Consider the following 26,685-nt stretch of genomic DNA (forward strand, 5'->3'; position numbering starts at 1 on the left):
ACTACCCTTATTATCCTAGGATTGTTTGGCATCAAATACTAAACACAACTGTTTTACCAGTATATAAATTAAATATACTTTAGACATTTATCTTGAGAAAGAGAAAGTTCTCATACTCCTTTGAAAAGGGGCCTGCCTGTCAGGAGCTCCCTCATGTTGGTTCTAAAGCATGGCCGGGGTTCTGGAAAGCCATTAGGGAGTACCGGCCACTCAGATCAGTGGTCTCTGCTGCGACACTGGCCATCCAAGTCACACCCAGCTTCTCCACCCCACTGCTTCTCCCCAGAGCTCCTGGTTCCTCTGACTCTGGCACCTGCCTTCTGAGCTCCGCTGCCCTCCCAGGTCCCCTCTCACTTGCTTGGCCAACTGCCACTTCCTCACCGCCCCTCCCCCATGCTTGCTTTCTTGCCAACCTTCCATCACGCTGCTTCTTAACTAGGAGGCATGTGTCACTTGCCTGCTTAAAATGCTTCGGCTAAGTCTCTCTGCCCTGAAAAGAAAGTCGGTGCTCCCAGGCATCGATTTTCGTGTAGCCAGCTCCTCAGGACCCCTGCCCTTCTCTTGACCTCCCAACAGCCACGCATCCCTCCTCTACTCCTGACTGCTTAAATGACATGAAATTTCCTGCCTTGTCCTGGTCTCCCCAAGTAGCATGTGCCCAGAGTGCTCTCCCTGTGTCTCCCCCTTCCCTTCTGTCACATCCGCCCAGCTGGCTGGCCGCCCTTACAGTTTACAGCAGCCCCAACGTGCCTTGGGCTGCAGGCCGGCCCAGCAGGTGAAAGCTCTTGCTGTCAAACCTGATGCCCAGGGCCCACATGATGGAAGAAGAGACAACTGACTCCCGCACATTGTCCTTTGATTTCTACATTTGTGCTGTGGCTCGCATAAGTTCCCTTCCCCCAAATAAATAGATAGATAGATAGATAGATAGATAGATAGATAGATAGATAGATAGATGTAATAAAATAAAACAGAACAAAAGCCTACTACGTTCCCAAGAGCCCCTACCCACTGTGCCAGAGTCTCCGCACCGGGGTTCATATCCATACGTGCTGTCTTTGAACTGCTTTCTTCTTTGTAAGTCTCCTTCATGAGCAGGCAGCTCTTTGAGCTCAGGGGCTTGTTATCTTGCTTCCCTGAACTACCTCCTGTTACCCACAAATACCAAGTTCCAGGAAAGCCCCTGGTTCCTATTGTGAACAGAAGAAAGCAGCGAACAGATTTACGATCAGGGAGCATCCTGGGAAGGCACTGCCGAGCCCACAGACTCACGTGAAAACTTGCAGCTTTGTTCAGATCATAAAACAGGAAAAGATTCCAATGAGCCTCCACTGAGCACAGGCCGCTCTGTTTGACACATGAATGTGACCTAAGAGATACTGTTTAGAAAGGGCCAAAGACTAACCAAAGTTGAAATGCACACTGTGTTGAGATGCCGAGGGCCACTCATAAAGAGGCACTCATTTTGGTGTTTTGATAGAGATTTATCATACTGAGTTATTTGGCTTTTTAAGGAACTGTGAAGATCATATAAATCATTTTTCACTGTACAAGTATTTACTAGTTCTCTCTCAGGTCCCCTGTCCCTGGGATTCCCCAGAGTTTATATCACCCTGGTCCCGAGAAACAAGTCAGGCATGAAATATGTCTGTTCTGTAGGTGAGTAAACCGAGGCTCAAGGAAGTGAGCTGAGCTGTGCATCTATCTGATGGACTCGGGATCTGAACCAGTGCTACCTCAGGGGTGTCGGGTGCTCACATGTTTGCTGAACTGAGAAGAGATTTCTAAATCTCTTAGTTCAGAGGTCATTGTTGGTGGCTTTTAAGAAATGATTTGGACAGGTGAGTGTGGCAGCTGGTAAAGACCAATTGGCAATTGTGGTGAAGAGTTTGGGCTGGTAAGCAACACTTTCAGACATTTGACAGTAAAGAGAAGGATCAGCAGAACAGTGGCTTGAGGGAAAAAAAGACTTTGGTAAGGCTAGAATTTATAAGGATGATTATAAACTGGACCCAACAGGAAATAAAACAAAACAAAAACCCAAGCCCTTAAAAACTAGACAGAGAAGGGGTAGAGAGTTGGCTCAGTGGTTAAAAGCATTTGTTGGCCTGACAAAGGACCCAGGTTCGATTCCCAGCACCACATAGAAGATCACCACCTCCATGGGCACCAGGCATGCATGTGGTACACAGACACACATGCGGACAGAACATACATATTCATAAAATAATGAAAATAAATGAATCTAAAAAAGAACTAAAGAGAGAAAGCAATAAGTTGTAATATAAAAGCTGGGAGGTGGTGGCGCACGCCTTTAATTCCAGCACTTGGGAGGCAGAGTCAGGCAGATCTCTGTGATTTCAAGGCCAGCCTGGGCTACAGAGTGAGTTCCAGGACAGCCAAGGCAGATACACAGATAAGCCCTGTCTGAACACACACACACACACACACACACACACACACACACACACACACACTTAAAACACAGGAGCCACAAACACAAATACATAGAGCACACAGTGGACTTTAGAGCAAACAGTTCTGAGTTCAAATGCTGCCCCTGCTTCTTGCTGTTAGATGTTAGTTCTCTAGGTCTCCAATCTCTGAAATAATTTAAATGATTTCTGGGTTGAGTTTGGATAAAATGCTCTGTACTTGCTGGCAGGGTATTTACAAAAGTCCCTCTTCATTTCCTGCCCTACTCAAAATTAAAATTGCCTGATAAATTATGTGCAATCATGAGGCATACTAAAAACAATTCCTTGTTTATCTAAAATCTGAATTGGCTGAGCATGGGATTTGTGTTTTTCCTACATCTCCACTCTACCAGACTTCCCCCAAATACCTCTGCTCCCATGAACCATGATAAAACTTAACAGGCCTCAGGGAAGATGTGAAATGATGTGTGGTGCTGCCCCCTACTGGTATGTTGTGGCAACACCATCCACCTTAATAGAAGTGTGTCACCTGTACAGTGGGTTTCTTAATAGAACGTCAGGTCATAGACAACATAGCTAAGTGGAATTTGGTTACCTCAACCCCTTTAGTCTAAACTTCTGATAACTAGCTCCCACTAACATAAAATGCATTCATCCTCAGTGATGTGGCCTTACAACTTTTCTTTGTGTTTTAAGACACGGCCTTGCTATGCAGTCCTGGCCGGCCCAGAACTCACTGTAGACACCAAATTGGCCTCGAACTCATAGCAATCCTCCAGGTTCATCCTTCCAAGGGATGGGATTACAGATAAGTGTCACCACACCTGGCTGGCTTTACACTTTTTAGTTAGGGTGAGTAAAAATATGTGTATATTTAGGACTTAAAATTGTATTGGATTTCAATGTGCTATGTGTACCTCTCTAAAATTATACATTTTCACTTAACAAAACCACGTTAAGGCCATCATCAGTATGTTCATGTTCTTTTGTTATGACAGAAGTACATTGTGTGCCTTAAGTGGTATTACATGCAAATACATGAAGAATTGGTATGTAATCAGTGTTTGGTAAGGTCACTGACTTTTGCTATTATGTATATATGCTCACACATATATATACACATATACACACATACACACATACACACATATTATTTTAGCATGGTGTTGTTACAGAAGAACTTGGTAGGGTGGTGCAAAGATCTCCCTAATAGTGAGGAGGACACAGAGGCTTCTCAAGGCAACCCCTGGCAGTGGAAAAAATGCCACAGCTCTCTCAGGAACTGCTCTCTGCATCCCGTGTTTGCAGCTGAATGGTCTGTGTCTGGAAACTGACCTGCACATCTTCCCCTCACTCCCCAAGGTCTCCTGGACCTTGATAATGATATCTGTACCCGCCATTCTTCACTGGTTGGTTTTGGGAGTTACCTATATCGAATTGGCCAGAGAGATGGATGTTCTTCAAACAGCACACCTCTGAAATGCTAGCCCAAGCTGCTCAGTGCACAACTCAGTACTGAAGCTGAGAAGCCCGGGCTGGCCAGGAGAGGAAGTCCACTGACTGCCTCAGGCTCTCGGGTGCAGTATCTGAACACCTGGGAGCAGGAACAGGGGCCAATGATTGTTCCAGGTCAGCATCTCTCACCTTGGGAAGTTTCCTAAGGGAACGAACTCAGGGCTGGTACCCATCTCTTTCCACACTGGATCATGATCATTTATATTTTTAACTGTTGTCAAAAGCAAATTCTTTGGGTTTTACATAACTATGCCTCTTGGTTTAGAAATGGAATGGAAGTCGAGTATGAAAGAAAGTGACTGGTTCCTGAAGAAGCCGTGCAGGAAGGCTGCGGACAGGTGTCTCGACTTCAACACCTGCGGATTAACAGCAGCAACCGCGAAGGAAGCAGGTCTGTATGATGCTGCTTTGTATGAGAATGTAAGGCCTTTTCATCAAGAGCAGTCAAAACACACATAGTGACCCACGCAGCACACTGAGGTCTCTCACATAGTGACCCACGCGGCACACTGAGGTCTCTCACATAGTGACCCACGCGGCACACTGAGGTCTCTCACATAGTGACCCACGTGGCACACTGAGGTCTCTCACATAGTGACCCACACGGCACACTGAGGTCTCTCGCATAGTGACCCACACGGCACACTGAGGTCTCTCGCATAGTGACCCACACGGCACACTGAGGTCTCTCGCATAGTGACCCACACGGCACACTGAGGTCTCTCGCATAGTGACCCACGTGGCACACTGAGGTCTCTCACGTGGTCTCAGAAAACAGCAAAACACTGTTTATTTAGAAAGCAAACAAACTCATGCTAAGGACTGTGATATAGCTTAGTTAAGAGAGCATTTATCTAGCTTTCTTGAAGCCCTGATTTCCACCCTAGCTCCGCACGCACCTGTAGTTCCAGCTCTTGGGAGGTGGTGGCAAAGGAGAAGTTCAAGGTCATCTTTGGCTCTTCAGGAAGTTTCAAGCCAGCCTGGGATCTATTAACTCACTATTGTGAAACAAAACAGAACAAACTACCTTATAGTCTAATGAGAATCAAGGTTGGTTTGTTGGTTTTGAAAGTACTGAAGTTGTTGGGGTTGTTTCTTGTTTTACTGCAAAAGGTATTTGCTGGGGGATGTCTTTCTGTACACTGTGAATATATGTTGTTCCCGTTGGTTAATAAATAAGCTGCTTTGGCCTAGGGCAAGGCAGCTTAGAGGCAGGCAGGAAGTCCAAGGAGAGAGACAGGAAAGAAGAAAGGCAGTGGCAGAGAGTCATGAGCCCGCTGCTGGAAGAACAAGATGTCAGCAGATGGGTAACGCCACGGCCACGTGGCAACATATAGATTTATAGAAATGGGTTGATTAAGATGAAGGAGTAGATGGCAAGCGGCTAAAGCCATAGGCCACACAGTTTGTAAATAATATTAAGCCTCTGAATGATTATTTTATAAGTGGCTGAAGGACCTCAGGGCCGGGTGGGACTGGAGGAACTTGGGACCTGGAGAAAACACATGGCTACAGGTAATGATATCTTTGAACAAATAAAAGCTTTCTGTGGGTGGTTCCCTTTAAAAAAAATTGGTCCTTCCTAAAGCTTCTCAGATGTGAGTTGAGCTGAGGAGATCAATTCATTTCTTTTCTTCCTGAGCAATTTTACCTATGTAGTGATTGCTTCTTGCTCTTTGAGATAAATCTGTTCCCCAAAATGATCAACTCACCAGATACTGCAGAGAAGTTAAGGGCATTGCCTTGTTGATTGACAAAAAGCATAACTCCCAGCAACCACTGCTTACCTCTTGTACAAACAAAAGTAACCACGTTTGCTGCCATAGCATACCCAGGGTTGCCAGGAGCCCTCCTCCCATGTCACTCCTGTATTCTGCTTCTCAGATACCTTAAAATAAGCCCCTGATGAGACTGTGTGTGTCTGCCAATAGAGAGATGCCAAAACTGCACCTGAATTAGGTGTCCTCTCTTGTGGGATATTAGTTGAGGATGTGTTACATTTGTTTATGCTGTGGAATATTTGTTTAATGATGCAAAGCTGTGTTGCATTTGTTTGTCTCTTTGAAGCTGTGTTACTTTGCCTGTGTAAAACACTGTCTAATAAAGAGCTGAACGGCCAATAGCTAGGAAGGGGCTGCCAAACAGAGAGAATAAATAGAAGGAAAAAAGAGAAGGAGGAGGAGGAGGAGAGAGAGAAAAGGAGGAGAGGAGAATGCCAGGGGCCACACAGCCACACAGCCAGACACGGAGTAAGAAGGAAAGAAAAGATATATAGAAATAGAGAAAGGGAAAAACCCAGAGGCAAAAAGTAGATGGGATAACTTAACTTAAGAAAAGCTGGGTAGAAACAAGCCAAGCTAAGGCTGGGCATTTGTAAGTATAATAAGTCTCTGTGTGATTGTTGTGAGCTGGGTGGTGGGTCCTCAAAGAGCCAAAGTGTAGACAGAAGTTTCTGTTCTGCCAGTAATTCCCAAATACCCGGCAGCAGCTTCCAAAATAATTGATTTGGAGACTTAATATTACTTAAAAACGCTTAGCCGGTAGCTCAGGCTTATTACTGACTAGCTCTTACACTTAAATTAACACATACTTCTTATCTATGTTTAGCCACATGGCTTGGTACCTTTTCTCAGTGCGGCATTCTCATCTCTGCGTCTGGCTGGTGACTCCTGACTCTGCCTGTCTCCTTCCCAGCATTCTCAGTTTGGGTTTCCTGCCCAGCTACTGGCCTGTCAGCTTTTTATTAACCAATGAGAGCAACACATATTCACAGCATACAGAGAGACATCCCACAGCACCAAAGAGTAAAACAAAACAACTACCGTCCTCAACTTGTCTTAACGTACATGGGCTGCAATAGTGAAACAGTCTGGCTGGAATCTAGGAAGTGCAAGATCAATATGACCCACTCTAGTGAGGTCTAAGCACACTCATACTCCACAGGTGTAATCTAGTGGTATCCTGTCAGAGTGGACTGGGCAGACTCCTTCAAGCTAGCTCCTTTTGGAAGTTACTTTTCTATTGCTGTGATAAAACACTGACCAAAGCTAGTTATAGGGAGATGCGTTTGTTTTAGGCTTATGGCTCCAAAGGTTAGAGTCCTTAACTTTGGAGTGAGGTAGCCGGCAGCAGGGAGACATGCAGGCTGGAGCAGCCGCCAAGAGCGCACCTCTCCAACTGCAAACAGGAAGCAGAGTGCGCTGGAAACAGAGCATGGCTTTTGAAACCCCAAAGCCTGCCAAAGCCTGCCCAGGGACACATTTCCTTCACCCACGCCACACTGCCTGAGCTTCCCCAAACAGGGCTACCAGCAAACGGCCAAATGCCGAGACTTACAGACGCCCATTCAAACCACCATAGCCACTGATTATGCTCACGAGAGCTCCACCTCCATGAATTAATTACGTGATGAAGATACTGTCCTCTTTAATTTTTTTTGTTTTATTATTTTACATGTATGGGTGTTTTGCCTGCATGTGTGTCTGTGCATTGTGTGCTATCAGTGGCAGAAGAGGGCATTGGACCCCTGGAATTGGAGTCACAAGTGGCTGTGAGCCATCACAGGGCTGCTGAGAATTGAGCTTGGGCCCTCTGGAAGAGCAGCAGGGCTCTTAATTCTCCAGCCCAAGATCCTACCTCTTAGTAGCATTACAGTGGGGATTAGCTTTCAATGTGTGCGTGGGGGAGGGGAGGAAACACAGATATTTAGACTATAACACTATTTTAATTACTTAAAATTAATTTAAATTAAAATCTATGCCATTATGGGACAGGGTTCTTTAAAAAACGTTTTTAAGTTACACTAATCATTTTATTTATTTATTGTGTGTGGGCATATGCAGATGTGCATGACATATCTCATATGTATTGGTCAGAAGACACTTGAGAAAATCATTCCCTCTCTCTATAGCACAGGACTTTGAGATCAAATTTAAGTCTTCAGGTTGAATGGGAAAGTGTCTTTACCCACTGAGCCATGCCCACAGTCCTGGGATAGGACTCTTAGTGGCAACTATAAGCCAGCACCTAAGGATCAGAACCGCTTGAGCAGCTCTGGGAAGGCAGCCACGCCTACCAACCCAAACCTACAGAACTGGGCTCTTTGAGCCTTAGATCCTAGGTCTCAGCCAGTCCTCCGGGGACTCGGATGGAGGCTGGTTTTTACCACTGGCCTGTGTTTTGAGTACAGTAGTTGTATTTTCTTCATGAAGTTGTCGCCAGGAAGGAGGCCTGACTTCCTTTATGAACTCAAAAAAAATTGGAGCAGATTGGGGTGGGATGGGGGGAAGATGGGGAGGGGAGTGAGTAAGAGGAGGGGAGGGAGGGAGAACTGTGGTTGGTATGGAAAATGGAAAAAAAAAACCTTTTAAATAAAAAAAATAAATAATAAGAAAAAAACGGAACGAAAGCAGTCAGCAGCAGTCAACTCAGTGTTTGGTGTCAGAAAAGCAAGATTTTTCTTTTCCTGTATTTTTGTTGTTGATTTTGCCTGATGAATTCAGTGGTTTGATCCTGTATAAAGTTTGGTCACGATGAACAGGATTAATGGCTAAAGTGCTTTGAATGCTGCTAGAAGAAAGAGGTTTTTGCTGGAGCTGTCATTTCAGAACTGGTAACTCCAGATTCTCTTGACCTGAAACCACAGAAGCCCAGTGCATTGTGTCCTAGGCTGTCCTTTGAACGCTCAGACAGACTTGCAGCATTCATGCGTGCCTTGCCTCTTCTACCCTCAAGTCTTGCTGTTCCTGAAGATAAAGATGTCCTTTGAGAATTTTCCACAGAGGGTAACTTTGCTCTTTAATAAGCTGTGATAGAACCTCAGAGAAAGTTGAACCCACAAAAATCTCACATCACTGTCCATTTAGGTATAAGGTTGTTGTAGAATATTTTTTCCCCCAGAGCTGAGGACAGAACCCAGGGCCTTGCACTGTGCTCTACCACTGAGCTAAATCACCAACCCCGTAGAATATTATTTTAAGGTGTGTTACTTTTGTTTATGTTGCATCTGTTATCTCTGTGAAGCTGTGTTACTGTGCCTGTCTAAAACACCTGATGGTCTAATAAAGAGCTGAATGGACAATAGTGAGCAGGAGAAAAGATGGGCAGGGCTGGCAGGCAGAGAGAATATACAGAAGGAGAAATCTGGGAGGAGAGAAGAAGAAGCCAGAAGGGGAGGAGGACATCAGGGGCCAGCCACCCAGCTACACAACCAGCAATGGAGAAACAAAGAAAGATACACAGGAATAGAAAAGGAAAAGCCCAGAGGCAAAAGATAGATGGGATAATTTAAGTTAAGAAAAGCTGGCTAGAAATAAGCCAAGCTAAGACAAGGCATTTATAATTAAGAATAAGCCTCCATGTGTGATTTAATTAGGAGCTGGTGGTGGGTCCCTCCAAAGAGTAAAAACAACACCATAAGCTAGCGCTGAGCATGGTGGGGGTGCAGGCCTTTAATCCCAGCATGCTGGAGGCAGAGGCAAGTGCATCTCTGTGATACATGGCAAATCCCAGGCCAGCTAGGGCTGCATAGGGAAACTTTGTCTCAAAATTAATAATAATCAATAAATAGAAGGTAGTGATGGCTGGGTGATCAAGATAATAAAGAAAATGTGTTGTGGAATATTATTTTAACTAAGCAAAGATGTGTTGCATTTGTTTATGCAGCATTTGTTTAATTATATAAAGATGTGTTGCTGTTTCACCTTGCCTGCCTAAGGCACCTGATTGATCAAGTAAAAAGCTGAATGGCCAATAGCTGGGCAGGAGAGGGATAGGTGGGGTTGGTGGGCAGAGACAACAAGTAGGAGGAGAAATCTAGAAAAAAAAAGAGAGAGAGAGAAGAAAGAAGGGAGAGTGAGGGAGAAAAACAGGGACACACCAGGGGCCAGAAGCCAGGCAGCCACCAGCCAGACACAAGAAGCAGTGAAAGTAAGATATACAGAAGGAAAGAAAGGTAAAAAGCCCCGAGGCAAAACATAAAGAGAAACAGATTAAAATAAGAGGAAGATAAGGCCGAGCATTCATAACTAATAAGAAGTCTCTGTGTCATGATTTGGTAGCTGGTTGGTGACCCAAAAGAAAAAGCCAGCTATAAAAACATGCAGACAATCCTTTTCTCTGCTGACCTGGTCCCGGCACATTCTCCAGCTTCCATTCTGAGGGTCTGATAGAGCAAGGGGATGCGTGTCAGAGGGCTTAGCAACATATAAAGAGCAGTATTCACAGACCAGTAGCAGCTGTAGTAGTGGAGCAGAAACAGAGTTGCCATTTCTACCTTAGCATTCAACAATAACACAGAAAGTTATATAGAATCTTGTGTAGACATCACTGTGTTTATAGAGTGCAATTTTTTTCCCTTTCTGGCAAAAAATAGAAAATATCCCAAGAAATGGGAATATAAATGGGACAATTTCCTCACTTGCAAGCAAGAGACCCCTGCTTTGCTAAATGTCAACATGCCTGCCCCCTGCATTTTCATATTATCCAAAATTACATCCCGAGCACATGGGCACTGAGTTCTGATTATTACAAATCACTAGTCACACACACAGATCTGCATTTTCTTCTGCCCACTTGAGCTGTTTTGCTGCCTTCCCTCTCAGACTTGGAGGAACTGGACATTTCCTGGAATGATTTTGTCAGCGGGACCCTCCACTTGTTCACTGAGCAAATGCATCTGGTCAGCAAGCTGAAAGTCCTCAGGCTGCGTGGCTGCGGAATCACCACTGAGGATGTTCAAACTCTGGGTAAGGTGACGCCTCCCCTAAGATGGGACTTCTCTCTGCACGACAACTTGAAAAACAATAAAAGAACAGGGGCTGGGAAGATGGCTACGTTCATAAAAAGCTTGTCTTGCGAACACGAGGACCCAAGTTTGAACTTCAGAACCCATGGAAGCTGAATGTGGCGGCATAGGCTTAGAATCACAGTGCCATGGAGACAGAGACAGGCAGATCTGAAGCCTGCTAGCCAGCCAGCTCAGCAAGCTCCAGCGAGAGACCTCTTTTCAAAAACAAAACAAACAAAAAACCCCGAGGAAGACAGAGGCACTTGAAGCACACCACCAAAGGTCATTCTATGGCTTCCCATGTATGTGCGCATGCACGCACATGCGCACACTAGAGCACACGCGCATTTAAACACACAGATCGAAAACTTGGAAACAGAAAACATGGCTTCCCTTGAAGTATCTTGTCGTCCTGACCCCTCAGGGGCAAACATTCGGTGTTGTCTCTGCATGTGTGGATGGTCAAGAGCACGGCTGGGGACTTCCGTGCCTTGCACCCCAGATTGTGGATAAGGACGGAACAAAACTGACCAGACTCCCGCCTGCACGGCTTTTACGGGGCTATTGTAATGCTAGCTCACTCGGGGTCTCACAATCTCGTCTATAAAACGGAAGAATTGGAGTAGATAGCAGTTAATCTGTTTTTAAATTCCAAAATAATACTTACCTCCTTTATTTTTCTAACCCACCTTAAAAAATTGATCAAAATGAGTTTTTTTAAACTAAAACTTGATTTAGCTGGAATTAGAGCCTCAATTAAGTTAAATATACACTGAAAAAAAAAGATAACATTTGTGAAAAGTCAGACTACTTACCCATATGCTTTACTAAAATGTTTGCTGCTTTATTTACTTTTTTCTATTTTGATGAATTATTTTGGTCATTCCCTTATCTTCAGAGATTTGTGTTAACAAAATGAGTGCCAAATGTCTCCTCTTGTTAGTCCCTTGGGAGGGTTTCAAGACTCCCACACCTCTGGTTGGTTCCTGTCCCACCTCAGTGGTTTTCTCTATGAAATGGTTTCAGGCAAGAAGGAGCAAAGTTTCCCCCTCTCCCCTCTAAGCCCCCTGGCTGTGACTGTGGCTGTGGCTGGCCACCTAGCTCTGCTTCTTCTCTAGGGGAAGCCCTGCTTCCTCTCTTTAACGTTCAGTGCACGTTACAGTCTTGGTGTCCAAGTGTGTTGGGTTTCTGGCTTGCCTCTCTTCTACCTGTGCCCAGTCTGATGCCAGGGAGAGTGGGTGGAGGGAGCAGACGGGTTGTGCGCAATAGATCCTGACTTCTAGAGAACAGCCCGGCAAAGACACTGCCTCTGGGTCAATTGTTTACAGCTGTGGTTCACTCAGGGCCATGGCTTCCTGAGCTCTGGAAGGACTAGAATGCTGTGCTTGCACATGGAGGCGCTCACTCTGTTGTTAGGGGCAGGACCTGTGTCCCTTTCTTCTCCTTGCTCCTCATCAGCAAACACAGTACCTGCCTCAGCTTCCATATTCCCTAATTACTGGCAGTCCTGGTTGTGAATGATGTCTCTGCCTTTCTGAGCCAGCGCCCACTGAATTATGGGATATTTGGTACTTAGGAGCCGCTCTTGAAATGATACCTGCACTTGAAGAATTGAGTTTATCCTGGAACAGCAACGTGGGAGGAAAGTTGCCTCAGGTTCTCCATACATTCCGAAAAGGGAGCAAGATTCGAACACTTGAACTTGCGGACTGTGCCCTCACGTCACAGGATGCGGAGTTTGTGGGTAAGTGGAATTTATAAGAGTTCTTCCCAGAAAAATGTAGGAAAGATGCCTGTGATTAGCAGCTGGGACTGCCCGCAGGTGCTCTTTGTCCCCAGGGCACAGGGAGCTGCAGCAGACCTCAGGCTAACCTCTGGCTTCCACATGGACACTCTTCCTGTTTGGATTTATTCCCTTTCAGGTCACTTGCTACCTAAGCTGCAGAGACTCGAAGTATTTGATCTTTCCATTAACAGAAACATTGGCAGTAGTCTAGACATCATAGCACAAGGATTAAAAAGTACCTCAGGCCTGAAGGTATTGAAGTTGCATTCCTGTGGATTATCCCCAAAGAGTGTCAGAATATTGGGTGAGTTGACGATTGTTAAATTTAAGATTATGCGTGTAAAGTATAAAATGCATTATATGTCAGGGTCGGTGAATCAACTCACTGGGTAAAAACGCTCAGGCCGGCTGCCCGAGTTTGAATCCCAGGACCATGGTAGAAAGAGAGAACCAACTCCATATGGTGTTCTCTGATCTCCATATATATACCTTGGCACTCACACACACACACCCACTCACACCCCCACACACTCATACACAATAGAGATAAATGAAAAAATTTAAATGTATCATATAACATATATGTTATTTAAAATCTATTAGAGCATATAAACTTAAATATTCATTCTTTTATTTATTTGTTCTTTGTTTATTTGCTTCAGTTCAGGGAACTGAACCAGGGCCTTAGTGCATGCTAGCCTTATTTATTTTTGAAATTGTTCACAGTAAACTTACACTTTATTATTACAAAAAAGAAACAGAAAAACACAGAACAAAATAAAAGGACCCTCTTATGTCAGGCTTGGGAGTGTAGACCTGAGATTCTAAAGGCTAAGGAAGTTAGGTTACAAGGTCAAGTCCAGCCCTGGCAACTTAATGAAAGCATCTCAAATCAAAAGTAAAAAGAGGTGAAGAGGCTGGGCTGTCTGAGCGGGTGGAAGGCTCAAGGATGAACACCACAGAACAGACAAGCTTTTAAACTGACTAGCTCTGAAAGGCCAGCAAATCTAAGGTATGAGCTGGACACTGGGTAGGTTTATTATTGCTGTTGAAGACATCAGCTTTATTGTGTTCAGTGCCCGGAAGGTATTGATACTGATAAAATAATAATAATGTCCCTAGTGGTATCCATGGGAACACTTGCTCTCTGTGTGAGGTGGCCTCGTTATAGGGAATGATACCGTTTTTTCCTGTGACTTTCAGAGTTTTCAGTGTCCTTCTAACTGGCAGCCTGAGGAAATCTAAGGTCAGCACTCAAGTGTAGGTGGTGGTGTAGGCAAGTGTCCTCAGAGATTCAGACAGGAACTAATGGCAGCCAATTGGATCTTAGAGAGAGGGCTTGTGAAGTCTCTGTTGGGTCTGCTGAGGCCCAGTTGGCAGGGACTCTGCAGTTACCCCCACCCCCACCCCTTTGGCTCTGTTCCTCTTCCTCCCCACTCGCCTGCCCACTACCTCACAGTACGGATTTCAGGAGGGGTCGGAACCTGCTTTGCAGATGGTGCCTTTGCATCCTTGGATGTGCTGAGGACACTGGATCTCTCCGGCAACAAGGAGCTGGGCGGAGGCTTTGAAGAAGTGCCTGCTCAGCTGGCCTTACTGGAGCATCTAGAAATCCTAGATCTTCACCAGTGCTCACTCACAGCCCATGATGTGGAATCACTGAGTAAGTGCACCCCGTGGAGCAGAACCTGTGGAAATGCCTGAGAAGTTAGAGAGTTGGGGTGGATGCTTGAATTCACTGACCAAGTCTTCAGGGTTTTGTGTGTACCCTGAACACCCAGTAAATGTTAAAGAATCCAAGATTTGGTACTTGAAGGGGAAAAATTTGAATTTCTCTTGCCTTTTAGAAACAAGTGTCTTAGTGTCACAACCTTGATTATGTACAGGTCTGTAGAGAGAACACCAAAATGTGGCTTTTAAATGACAGCGTCGAGACACTAGAGAAAAGGCAGTTACTGAAAAGCAGCTGTTGGTGGTGCATAATGGGTGGGCATCACAACTTCAAAGAGCAGTGGTTAGTTTCCTACCGTCAGTGTAGTTCTGTGGGTGTTACCTGTAATACGGAAATGCACTTTCCCATAGTGGGAAGACCAGAAATTATTCCTCCCCGCCCACATGTGGCCATACCGAACCTTCAAGACACTGAGCATGCCTTTGCAAGAGCCCAGTTGTCTTCCTGCCCCTTCTCTCTGCCTTTGTTCCCCAGTCCTCATCTCCCTGAACCCCGCTCAGGCCTCGCCGTCCTCAGACACACCTGGCGTCCTGTGGCCTTTGAGCTTTCCTCTTCCTGTTTTCAGACAGAGGGCGACTTCCAAGGTAGGAGTGGGTCTGACCCCGAATCTCTCCATTGCTCAAGTGTAGGTACCCGCAATTTCCTGTCTCCCACTAAGGGCATGCTTAATATGCAAATGGATGACAAATAATAATAATACAGATTTTAAAATACACTTTGGGGAAGGAAAATAGTAAAAATAAAATTTCAGGTCTAGCAACCACCTTTGGCGTCTGCTGAATTATTCCTCAGACTCTTGTCCCTCAATCTGGAAAAGTGTGAAAAGTTCAAAGTGTTCATGAAGGCATTAAGTGGAAAATTCCTTTTCACTCTCCACAGAGCACTGTGCAATAGCCTCATCCCTTCTATCACAGGCTGAGGGGACACTACTGAGTTACCTGGCTACCAGATCCCTGTGGCAGAACTCACAACACTGAATGTCACATCTTCCATTGTTGTTCTTAGGGGGTGAAAATGTGCTGGAGGAGCTTCACTGTCAGCTGCTGGCACAGCACAGGAATAGCCCCCTTGTTTAGGACATGGGAGAGTATCCGGGCAGCTGATGATCATGTAAGAAGCGCAGCAAATGGCATTGTTCTTCTGCTGCTTGATTTTTTAAAAAAAGGAAGTTAGATGCTGCTGTGATTTGCATGGCTTTGGACTTGATCTGACTAGGGTGTTGGGGAATGAAGAATGGCAGACAGAAACACAGAAAGGCTAACATCAGGTGGGCCATGGCTTTGGTGTGCCATGTCAGTGAAGACACACTGACAGCCTGGAAACTCAGTGCATTTATTATATACCACTGAATGAGGAAGGGGTTTTATTGCATACAGCTGAGTATGGAGGGAGCTTATTATATACAGCTGAATAAAGAGGTGGTCTTATTATAGACATTTGAGTAAGGAGAATGTTTATTACATACATCTGAGGAGACTGTTTATTATATACATCTGACAGAGGAGAATGTTTATTACATACATCTGAGAGAGGAGGATGTTTATTATATACATCCGAGAGAGGACGTTGTTTATTACACACATCTGACAGAGGAGAATGTTTATTATACACATCTGACAGAGGAGAATGTTTATTACACATATCTGAGTGAGGAGGCTGTTTATTATATATATATCTGAGAGAGGAGGGTGTTTATTACACACATCTGAGAGAGGAGGCTGTTTATTACACACATCTGACAGAGGAGAATGTTTATTACACACAGCTGACAGAGGAGAATGTTTATTACACATATCTGAGTGAGGAGGCTGTTTATTACACACATCTGAGGAGGCTGTTTATTATATATATATCTGAGAGAGGAGGGTGTTTATTACATACATCTGAGAAAGAAGGGTGTTTATTACACACATCTGAGAGAGGAGGGATTAACTAATCTAGGGAGTCTCTGTAGGGAGCAGTCTCAGGCTACAGTCATCACAAGGAGGAAACTATGTTTGATACTTTCTGCAAACACTGTCAACATCCATACTTGGACCAGGGGAAGGCCTTGCCATTCCTGTGGGATTGAGGCATTGGGGTCCCTGACACGGCTGCTCTTGTGTCAACTATACATATTTACTTAGGATTTCATGGGTTCCCCACAACATGCATCCCATTTTCTACCTTATGATGCTAAATAATTGAACATTTATTTATCACTGCAAATAACTTCAAAGAATTACTGCTTATTTAGCTAGTAACTGCTGATTAATCTTCCAGTTGTGAGGCTCTGTACCATGGCCCATGGAAATTCAGACAGAGTGTCAGTCTTCTAGGGCAGGAATAAAACAAAACCTATCCGCAATTGCTGTGGAGGGAACCAGGGAATGGTTACCCCAATGGGACCATGAGTCCTACTTTCTCTTCCTTTTCTTTCTTTTCCCATACCCCCTCTCTCATACACACTTTTGTGTCTTGATGTTTCAGATACTGGCCCCCACTCTGGGAATGAGGTAGTCTCCACACACACAGTGCTCACCTTCAGTGAGGGAAGAAAACAAATATGTAAGCAAGAAAAGAGTGTGCAGTCATGGGTGCAGGGAGAAAGATAAGTAACAGTTATTCTTTTCTGTTGCTGTGAGAAAACACCACGACAAAGACAACTTATAGAAGGAAGAGTTTACTTGGGCTTGTGATTTCATGGGTCTAAGAGTGAATCCACGAGAGTGGAGCAGGGGCATGGCAGCAAGTGGCAGGTGTGGCTGCAGGAGCAGAAAGCTGAGGTGTACATCTGGAACCTCAAACACAAGCAGAGAGAAAAAACTCTAAATGGTGTAGAGTCTTTAAACCCTCAAAGCCTACCTCTATTGGCATACTTCCTGTAAGACCACGCCTCCTAAACCTCCCCAAACAGCACCGCCAACTGGGAAACAGATGTTCAAACATCTAAGCCTGTGGGGGACATCCTCATTCAAACCACTAAAGACATGACAGTGACTGAGAGGTGCCTGGGTGGCCCTGGAAGGCTCCACGAGATAAGCTATCCATGGGTCTCGTAGGATAATGTTTCCTGTGTTGGTAATTCCCCCCGAGAGACCTCGAAGCAGGCAAGTAGCAGGAAGATAGTAGACTCTGGCTACGTGTGGCTCCAGCACTTACTTACCAGGCCAGGGTTACCTGATATGGCTGGTGAGAGATGAACCTTTGACCAGGTACAGGTTGGAGGGGTCACAGCAGGACTGAGGCTGTGACAAGTTTATTCCAAGCAATCATTTTTTATACCTTTATCAGAAACAGAATATAATGGCAATTGCCAGGATCACCACAGTGGTAGTTGCCAGGATCCAATGACGTTTGCAAGCCATACAGGGTCCACAAGATTCGTGTCTAAGACCAATTGTCCTGTCACATATCTTCACTGACTTCTAGGGAACATATAGAATCACAAGGTGGCCTGAATGTTTCTCTGCCTGAGGGAGTGCCTCGGTTTCTCGGGAACTGAAAGGCTCACAGTGTCCCAGAATCCATGAACTATAATCTGAAAAACCTATGACGCATGCCTCTTAAGGCAGCAGGATCAGGCCAACTCCATGATCCCTGAAGCTCCTTTTGACTCAGCAGGCTCCGTAGGCCCCCTCTCCAATGCTGCCACCAGCAGGCACGTGATGACTTGTCTTTACTGGCACTTAACATTCTGAGAAGAGAATGACCATGTCAAACATTAATGTGTGCCAGCACTAAAGGAAACTATTAGGAGCAAGCCATTTTATTTCTCTAATTCTCTTGTAATTCTCTTGTTTTATGATTAATGAAACCAAGCTCCAGAGAAGCTGGCTGGTGCTGATCTCATACAGGGTTAGCTACCATTATTGTTTTTGTGGTCTTGGGGTTTGGGCCTACTCACACTAGCAACTACTCTACCACTGGGCTCTACACCCAGTCCTCTTTTATGCCTTTTATTTTGAGACAAGGTTTCACTAAGCTAATCAGGTAGGCTTTGAACAACCAATCCCCCCTTTCCTCAGAATTCCAAGATTACAGGTTTGAACCACCAGGCCCAGCTAGTTGCACAGTTCTAGGATTAGAACTCAGTCTCCTAAACCTTTGCTTTTACATTTTAGTCCACAGAGAGGCTCAGGAATAGAGAAGCCAGAAGAGCAACCTGGAGAGAGGCTGATTTGCCTGTGGTACAGTCTGTGTGGGGGTCTCAGGGAGGGTAGTGCCATACAGATGAGTTCAGTAGAAGCCATGCTAGGAAGACTGTGGGAGCCAGATGTTCCTAGGACTCTGTGAAACAGTGCCTCATATGTGTCATGGTTGATATTTCCACAGCTCAGATAATCCCTTTGCTCTCAAACCTTCAAGAGCTGGATTTGTCATCCAACAGAAAGGTGGGCGGCTCTTCTGAAAACCTACTCAGCAGGCTCCGATTTTTACCGGCACTGAAGTCATTACTGATCAATGGTTGTGCTTTGGAAAGTGAGACTTTCACAGCCCTTGGTAAGAGAGCTTCCTAGCTCCCAGCATGCACCGGGCAATGACCTGAGGGAGACCCCCCACACACACACATACACCATGAATTTCATTCCAAGAAAAGGACTAGTCACTAAAGACTAATTGGGTGTTTGTTTATTTGTTGTTGTTTTTTTTTTTTCAGGAAATGTTTTCTCTTAAAAGTGATCTTTGTTGGACCCCAAAGTTTAGGGTCTCAAGTGGGCGCCCCAAGAACCCAGACTCCACTCCAGTTGATGCAACAGCATGAGGATTTATTAAGCTTCTATATAGAAGAGCTCCTCTGCTCCCAAGAGCAAGAGTCGCATCTTACTGTAGTCACATAGGTGCTTTTAAAGGAAAAACCCACAAAACCCACAAGATTACAATTCCCATACAATTTCATGGCCTGATCACAGAGTGGGTACAGTCACGTCCGCATGTACATTCTTCCTGAAACCTCAAGGGGGGTATCAGGGCGGGAGTGGAGTTTACACAAAGGTCACAGTGGTCCTTCCTGGAACACTTGCAACTGTCCCAGTCACAGTTGAGCACATCTCTTAACAGAAATCTTTTTACATTGTTATATTGTTACAGGTGTGATTGAGTAGTCGCTGAGTCAGGTTGCCCTTGGAACTAGTTTTCTTTTTAGTTCCTTATTCTCCTGGGGCATGAGGGGTGTAAGCCTGAAGGGTTAGGGTCTTTCAATCTTAAAAGTTGTATGAATGACAATGGCATTTATTTTATTTTTATTATTTTTTGAGACAGGATCTCATAAAGCCCAGGCTGGCCTTGAACTTGCTATTTAGCTGACAGTGACTTCGAACTTCCGGTCCTCCTGCCTCTGCCTCCCAGACCTGGGAGTACAGGCATGCACTAGTATGCTCAGTTTGTGTGGCACTGAGGGTAGAACCCAGGACTTTGTGTGTGTTAGGCAAGCACTCTACCAACCAAGCTACAGCCTAAGCTCCGAGTAGCATTTTGCTTTACATTATATGAAGCTAGCTCTGGAAGTCTGTGTCCAGTAACTTGTCATTTTGCTGAGAGGGAACATGAATTGAGGATGTTGTGAGTCTGATGGAAAGAGATATTGTTTGTAACACAAATTGCTAAATGGTCTTTTAATAAAAATCCCGGAGCCAGATATTGGGGTAAATGCTGAAAGATCAGAGAGACAAAGGAACAAGCCATGGCTACTTCTCACCTCACCAACTCCACGAATCCTCTGACATAATGTCTCTGAGTCCTCAGTCAAAAGGGGTCCAGCTGAAAAGCGGCTTCAGCCAGAAAGCTTTCTAGCTGAAAGGGCTCTAGTCGAAAAGGCCTTTAGCTAAAAAAGGCTTGAGTTCTCAGCAGAAAGGGGCTCTAGTTCCTGTCTCCTCACACCTTATATACCTTTCTCGGCCCAGCCATATTACTTCCTTCCTAGTGCTGGGATTAAAGGCGTGTGACTCCCAAGTACTGGGATTAAAGGTGTGTGCCACCATTGCCAGGCTCTGTTTTCTCTCCTAGACTGAGTCAATCTCATGTAGTCTAAAGTGGCTTTGAACTCACAGAGATCCAGACAGAGCTCTGCCTCCCGAGTGCTAGGATTAAAGGTGTGTGCCACCACTGCCTGGCCTCTATGTTTAATCTAGTGGCTGGCTCTGTCCTCTGATCTTCAGGCAAATTTTATTAGGGTATGTTATTTATTTGTCGGCGTTATTTACCAGGCATGAGAAAACATGAGGTACAATGGAACCCACTATAAGTTTTTTTTTAGGGAAGGGAAAGGGTGGAGGTGGGTAGGCCTACCCAAAAGAAAGGTGCAGGGTGGGGGGGAGGGAGGGAAGGAGAAAGAGAGGGAGAGAGAGAGAGAGGTGCATGCTACCTCTGGCGAGAGGGACCGGGTAGAGCCTGCTTTTATAGGTCACCTTGCACATGCGTATATGGGTTTACGTAGCAATGCCATGCATGTGCATAGATTACATGATCATGCTGCGTGCAGATTATGTGACCACGTCGTGCACAGATTATGTAGGACATAAGGCCCTGAAGTGACTAAACATTTTGCCTGACTGCTGACAGTGCATGCATGGTCATGTGACTCCAGAAGCGGCTAGGAGTAATAACCGGGTATACAATATATCACCACAATTATTAGTGTCTGAGTCTAGCTGACCACTCAGCATTCATTCCCCACGGCACCTATGCTGTTAGGAATCCTGAAGGCCATGCCTCTATCCTAGCCTATATCAAGGGTCTACCAGATTTGGAATTTCTTCCCATCATGGCTGGCAAGTGGAAGGAGGTGCTTAGAGGTAAAGGGACATTGTGGAATATCCCCAAACATACCACTCAGGTAAACCAGCACTTTGTGCATACAGTACTGGGGTCCCCAGCAGTATTCCAGTTTCATTGATTCCTAAGAAGACTCAAGTCTGAGCATATAGCTGTACTCATAGCAAAGATTTATTACAGGGAAAGGACACAAAATAAAACCAGGATAGGAAAATGTTTGTGAGGGAAAGCCCCAGGGAACCAAGTGCAGTCTCCCAAGAGTTCTTTCTCAGTAGAACTGCACAGGGCACACTTGACTACTCCAGCAATGAATTGTGACGTGTGTGATCTATTCTAGTGGAACTCATCGGAACCTGCAAGCAAGGGTTTCACTGAGGTTCAGTCATGCAAATATCCTCTCAGGAATTCCAGACTCACAGAAGGAAACTGGTAGATGTCATAATTTATATTATTAATACAAGTAGTTTAGGCACTGGAGTGGTGTCCTGAGGTGACTGGGTTGTGTCTTACCTCATCAATGTGTCAACAATGACAGACTCAGAGTTGAGTGGGCTGTTTTTCGGAAGTGCTGGGATCTGTAGGAGCTGTGGTCCCATCAGGAAAAGGAATCCTGGAGCACTCCCGGTTCCTGCTGCTTTCTCCTGTTTCTTGGCTGTCATGAGGCAAGCAGCTCTGCTACATCACTCTCTCCTCAGCAAGAGACTTTGTGTCATCAGAGCCTGAAGTCAGAGAGCCAAATCTTTGCTCCTTTGTTTCCCTTGGATTGTTTTGTCTTGTCCTCGACACAAGGTCACACTATGTAACTCAAGCTGGGCTCAGAATCTCCGTTCTTCACCCAATCCTCCTGCATGATGGCATTATAGGCAGGTACGACCATGCCCAGCCTTCGGAGGCATTTTGTTACAGCAACAGAAATCTGAATGACTAGACTAGTCTTGGCTCCTGAGGACATATACCAGTCTCAAGAACTGTGTAATTATTAATGTCTTTAAAGTGTTATCCTGATTCAAGATTTAAAAGAGCAATCCAAAACAAAACAAAAACCCCACCACATTCCCTAGAAACATAAGGTATATTCTCTGGCATCAACCACTGAAGAAGATACAGATTGTTCCCCAAATAAAAATTTAAAACAACAAGAAACCTAATACACTCTTTGTAAGTGTGCACATGGCTAGAACTGTGGACTTGGGTGTGAATTAGTCACTTTATTCGAAGTTGGGACAAAATGCCTGGTGAAAGCAGCGTAAGGGGAAAGCCATCTGTTTTTGTGCACCGTTTGAGATCAGATACAGATACAGCACAGTCACATGGCAGCCACACTAAGGGACAGAGAGATGGATGCGCCTCAGGAGTGTCTTAACATCTCTGCAAACGCACTCATAGGCACACCCAGAGGTGTGTTTCCATGGTGATTCTTGGATGACGGTGGAAACAGTCCTGCTTTGGATCCTCTTTTACATATTATACCAGTTAAAAAAATCCTTTAAAATTGTGCCATGGAGCAGACAGGTCCATAATTAAAGGAAATAAACGTGCCCTATTAATGATAAGGTTATTTTCTAGTAACTATCAATAAAACCACTTAAAGAAGTCTGTATTTGGAGAACCCTTGCTCTCCTTTCAGCCCCACATACTCGGTCTTTTCTATGGACTTCTGCCAGCCCTGTGCCAGGCTGTAAACCTTTCAGACTTGATGATTTTAGCATGGGGCCCTGGAATGTCTACAGAATGTCTATGATGTGCTTGATTTGTCTATTAGTGACTTAAAGTTGGTTACAATCACCCTGTGGGGGAGTGTTCAGTTCACCTGACGACACACTGGCAGTCAGATCTGGCTCTGGATCTTGTGGCCTGTGTGACTGCACGTCCCCGAGATCTCAGCGTTTTTACTTCCTCATCTGTCAAATAGAAAAACGTGACAATTGCATGGACATCACAGGGTTGTAAAAAACAAGTGACTTTAATGCACAGACAGTTCTGGGAAAGCTGCCTGGCTCATAATGCTCAACAAATGTTACTTGTTTATATTATTGCAGAATCTGTAAATTTCATTTAAAAGCAAATTGGGTTTCCTCAGTTTTAGAATGGCCAGGACAGTTCCTGTAATAGCTCAGGTGGAGCCCATGTTCCTGAATGTGACCTAAAAGGGCCCGGTGAGCCGGCCCCAGCACCCCTCTACCTCTTGGACCCAGCCTCAGGCAGATTCCTGCTGACTCTTCAGTGTCTCTGAGTTCTCAGCTGCTCCTGTTCTGATCTCTGGAACATTTGACTTCCAGGCTCTGCTCTTTCCTGGTAGTTCTCACACAATTTTCAGGTCTAGGTGTGACTATTGATCCTTAACACAGTCACCAGCTCAATTAGGAGCCTCTTTGTAGCCTTTGTCAAAATTTATAATTAAGGCAAGATGTGTGGTGCCTGTCTGTAACACCAATACCCAGGACGCTGAGGCAGGAGGATCACAGGGCTGTACAGCAAGTACCTGTCTCAAGACTCAGATCTAATTCATGTACTTATTTGTATGGTTGTATAATGTCCCTCCCTAAAGCACATTTTCGGCACTCTCTACATTTAGTTATTAGTACGTAACAGACTTCTCAAGGGAGACTGTAATTCACCAAATAATTAGGTAGGCCCACAAAACAGACATTCTACTGCTTAATGTTCATGTGGAAAAATTACAGAATACAGTGGTTTTGGGAACAATATGATGTTTCATAACTATACCTCCTATTAAGAAAATTCTATATTGCTTTAGAAAAAAATGTTGAAGAAATGGCAGGTCTCCGGAGACAGCTCCTTGTACTGCAGCTGTATAATCAGTAAAGAATAAGGCAACTATGACACAGAAGCACATTACTGACATAAGTCTACCACTCAAGCTGATATACATTCTACATCACTTTGATAAGAAAATTGGAAAATTTGACTTTTCTTTATTATAGACCTATGTGCCATGAGTGGGTGGGATTTCCTCTTGAATACTTTGTAAAGAAATCAGACAGTTAAAAAATGCTTATTATGCTTGGGAATACGTTGTTATGGTTAACTGTCACTTAGGAGCCATCTGAGAATTAATTAGCATTTAAAAACTCCATCCAATGTGTTAGTTCCTTTCCTGTGTCTTCGCTGCTTTTCTATGTCTGTGAAGAGACACCATGACCAGGGCAACGGATATAAGGGAGCATTTAATTTGGGGCTTGCTTTCGGTTCAAAGGTGAGTCCCTGACCATCATGGTGAGGAGCGTGGCAGCAGCAGGAGGCAGTCATGGTGCTGGGGCAGTAGCTGAGAGCCTGGATCTGATTCATAAGCAGGAGGCAGTCATGGTGCTGGGGCAGTAGCTGAGAGCCTGGATCTGATTCATAAGCAGGAGGCAGTCATGGTGCTGGGGCAGTAGCTGAGAGCCTGGATCTGATTCATAAGCAGGAGGCAGAGGGAGAGAGACTGGGCTTGGTGTGGGCTTTTGAAACCTCAAAGCCCACCCACGATGACACACCTCCTTCCACAGGGCATGCCTCCTAGTCCTTCCCAAACAGTTCCACCAACTGGGAACCAAGCATTTGAATATATGAGCTTATGGGGACCTTTTTCATTCAAACCACCACACTTTGACTGGGTAATTGCATGAAATAAACACAAATACAGCTTGAGTCTTAGAGAAGCTTGGCCCCATCTCTGAATTTCAAACATTGGGACCAAACATTGGCATAGGTACCAATTCAGGTGTACTCTGAAAATTCTGACCAGCTTTCTGGGCTCCTTAACCCTTTTTTCTTCTTAACTACAAAAGAAATAAAAGAAATCCCAGCTAATGGGAAATCCCATTTAACTAAGTCTAGCTTTCTTAATGTTGCCAATAGGGTCCCAAGTACAACCTTTTCAGCCCTAGGCATATTCATAGACTGCTCTAGCTCTTATGGTCTCCCATGGGATCCAAGTTACTAACGCTCTTATCATTACAATTTTAGCCGAAGCTTCTGTCCACCTCCCTGCCCTGGAAACACTCAACCTTTCTTGGAACAAGTGTGTTGGTGGGAACCTGGAGCTCCTTCTTCAAACACTGAAGCTGTCAAGGTCGCTCCGAGTGCTGAGGCTGAGCAGCTGTGCCCTGGTGACAGAAGATCTGGTTCTCTTGGGTTTGTGTTAACCCCTCCCAGGACAGTCTTGGCACAAAGCAGGGGCCCGGTGGTGGACCTGAGGCTGAGGGACCAGGTGGTGGACCTGGGGCTGAGGGACCAGGTGGTGGACCTGGGGTTGAGGGGCCAGGTGGTGGACCTGGGGTTGAGGGGCCAGGTGGTGGACCTGAGGCTGAGGGGCCAGGTGGTGGACCTGGGGTTGAGGGGCCAGATGGTGGATCTGGGGTTGAGGGACAAGGTGGTGGACCTGGGGCTGAGGGACCAGGTGGTGGATCTGGGGCTGAGGGACCAGGTGGTGGACCTGGGGCTGAGGGACCAGGTGGTGGACCTGGGGTTGAGGGGCCAGGTGGTGGATCTGGGGTTGAGGGACCAGGTGGTGGACCTGGGGCTGAGGGACCAGGTGGTGGATCTGGGGTTGAGGGACCAGGTGGTGGACCTGGGGTTGAGGGACCAGGTGGTGGACCTGGGGCTGAGGGACCAGGTGGTGGACCTGGGGTTGAGGGACCAGGTGGTGGACCTGGGGCTGAGGGACCAGGTGGTGGACCTGGGGCTGAGGGACCAGGTGGTGGACCTGGGGCTGAGGGACCAGGTGGTGGACCTGGGGCTGAGGGACCAGGTGGTGGACCTGGGGCTGAGGGACCAGGTGGTGGACCTGGGGCTGAGGGACCAGGTGGTGAATCTGGGGTTGAGGGGCCAGGTGGTGGACCAGGAGCTGAGGGACCAGGTGGTGGACCTGGGATTGAGGGACCAGGTGGTAGACCTGGGGTTGAGGGGCCAGGTGGTGGACCTGGGGCTGAGGGACCAGGTGGTGGACCTGGGGTTGAGGGACCAGGTGGTGGATCAGGAGCTGAGGGACCAGGTGGTGGACCTGGGGCTGAGGGGCCAGGTGGTGGATCTGGGGCTGAGGGACCAGGTGGTGGATCTGTGGTTGAGGGACCAGGTGGTGGACCTGGGGTTGAGGGGCCAGGTGGTGGACCTGGGGCTGAGGGACCAGGTGGTGGATCAGGAGCTGAGGGACCAGGTGGTGGACCTGGGGCTGAGGGACCAGGTGGTGGACCTGGGGCTGAGGGACCAGGTGGTGGATCAGGAGCTGAGGGACCAGGTGGTGGACCTGGGGCTGCGGGACCCGGTGGTGGACCTGGGGCTGAAGGACCAGGTGGTGGACCTGGGGTTGAGGGACCAGGTGGTGGACCTGGGGCTGAGGGACCAGGTGGTGGACCAGGAGCTGAGGGACCAGGTGGTGGACCTGGGGCTGAGGGGCCAGGTGGTGGATCTGGGGCTGAGGGACCAGGTGGTGGATCTGTGGTTGAGGGACCAGGTGGTGGATCTGGGGCTGAGGGACCAGGTGGTGGATCTGTGGTTGAGGGACCAGGTGGTGAATCTGGGGCTGCGGGACCCGGTGGTGGACCTGGGGTTGAGGGGCCAGGTGGTGGATCTGGGGCTGAGGGACCAGGTGGTGGATCAGGGGCTGAGGGACCAGGTGGTGGACCTGGGGTTGAGGGGCCAGGTGGTGGACCTGGGGTTGAGGGACCAGGTG

General features: G+C 46.2%; 1 protein-coding gene across 1 annotated transcript in view; it reads left to right on the plus strand.

Moving 5' to 3' along the window:
- Positions 1 to 4,202: 4,202 nt before the first annotated feature.
- Lrrc31 (leucine rich repeat containing 31) overlaps positions 4,203 to 26,685 on the plus strand; it is a 30,566-nt gene continuing 8,083 nt past the window's right edge. The window contains exons 1-7 of the mRNA XM_052731025.1: positions 4,203 to 4,344; positions 10,556 to 10,699; positions 12,317 to 12,484; positions 12,663 to 12,830; positions 14,022 to 14,189; positions 18,573 to 18,740; positions 24,981 to 25,148. Of these exons, the coding sequence (XP_052586985.1) occupies positions 4,203 to 4,344; positions 10,556 to 10,699; positions 12,317 to 12,484; positions 12,663 to 12,830; positions 14,022 to 14,189; positions 18,573 to 18,740; positions 24,981 to 25,148 (1,126 nt within the window). The remainder of the gene's footprint in view (positions 4,345 to 10,555; positions 10,700 to 12,316; positions 12,485 to 12,662; positions 12,831 to 14,021; positions 14,190 to 18,572; positions 18,741 to 24,980; positions 25,149 to 26,685) is intronic.

This window comes from Peromyscus californicus, unplaced genomic scaffold, assembly GCF_007827085.1.
Source record: "Peromyscus californicus insignis strain IS unplaced genomic scaffold, ASM782708v3 Scaffold_9__1_contigs__length_137607984, whole genome shotgun sequence".
Taxonomy (NCBI): Eukaryota; Metazoa; Chordata; class Mammalia; order Rodentia; family Cricetidae; genus Peromyscus; species Peromyscus californicus.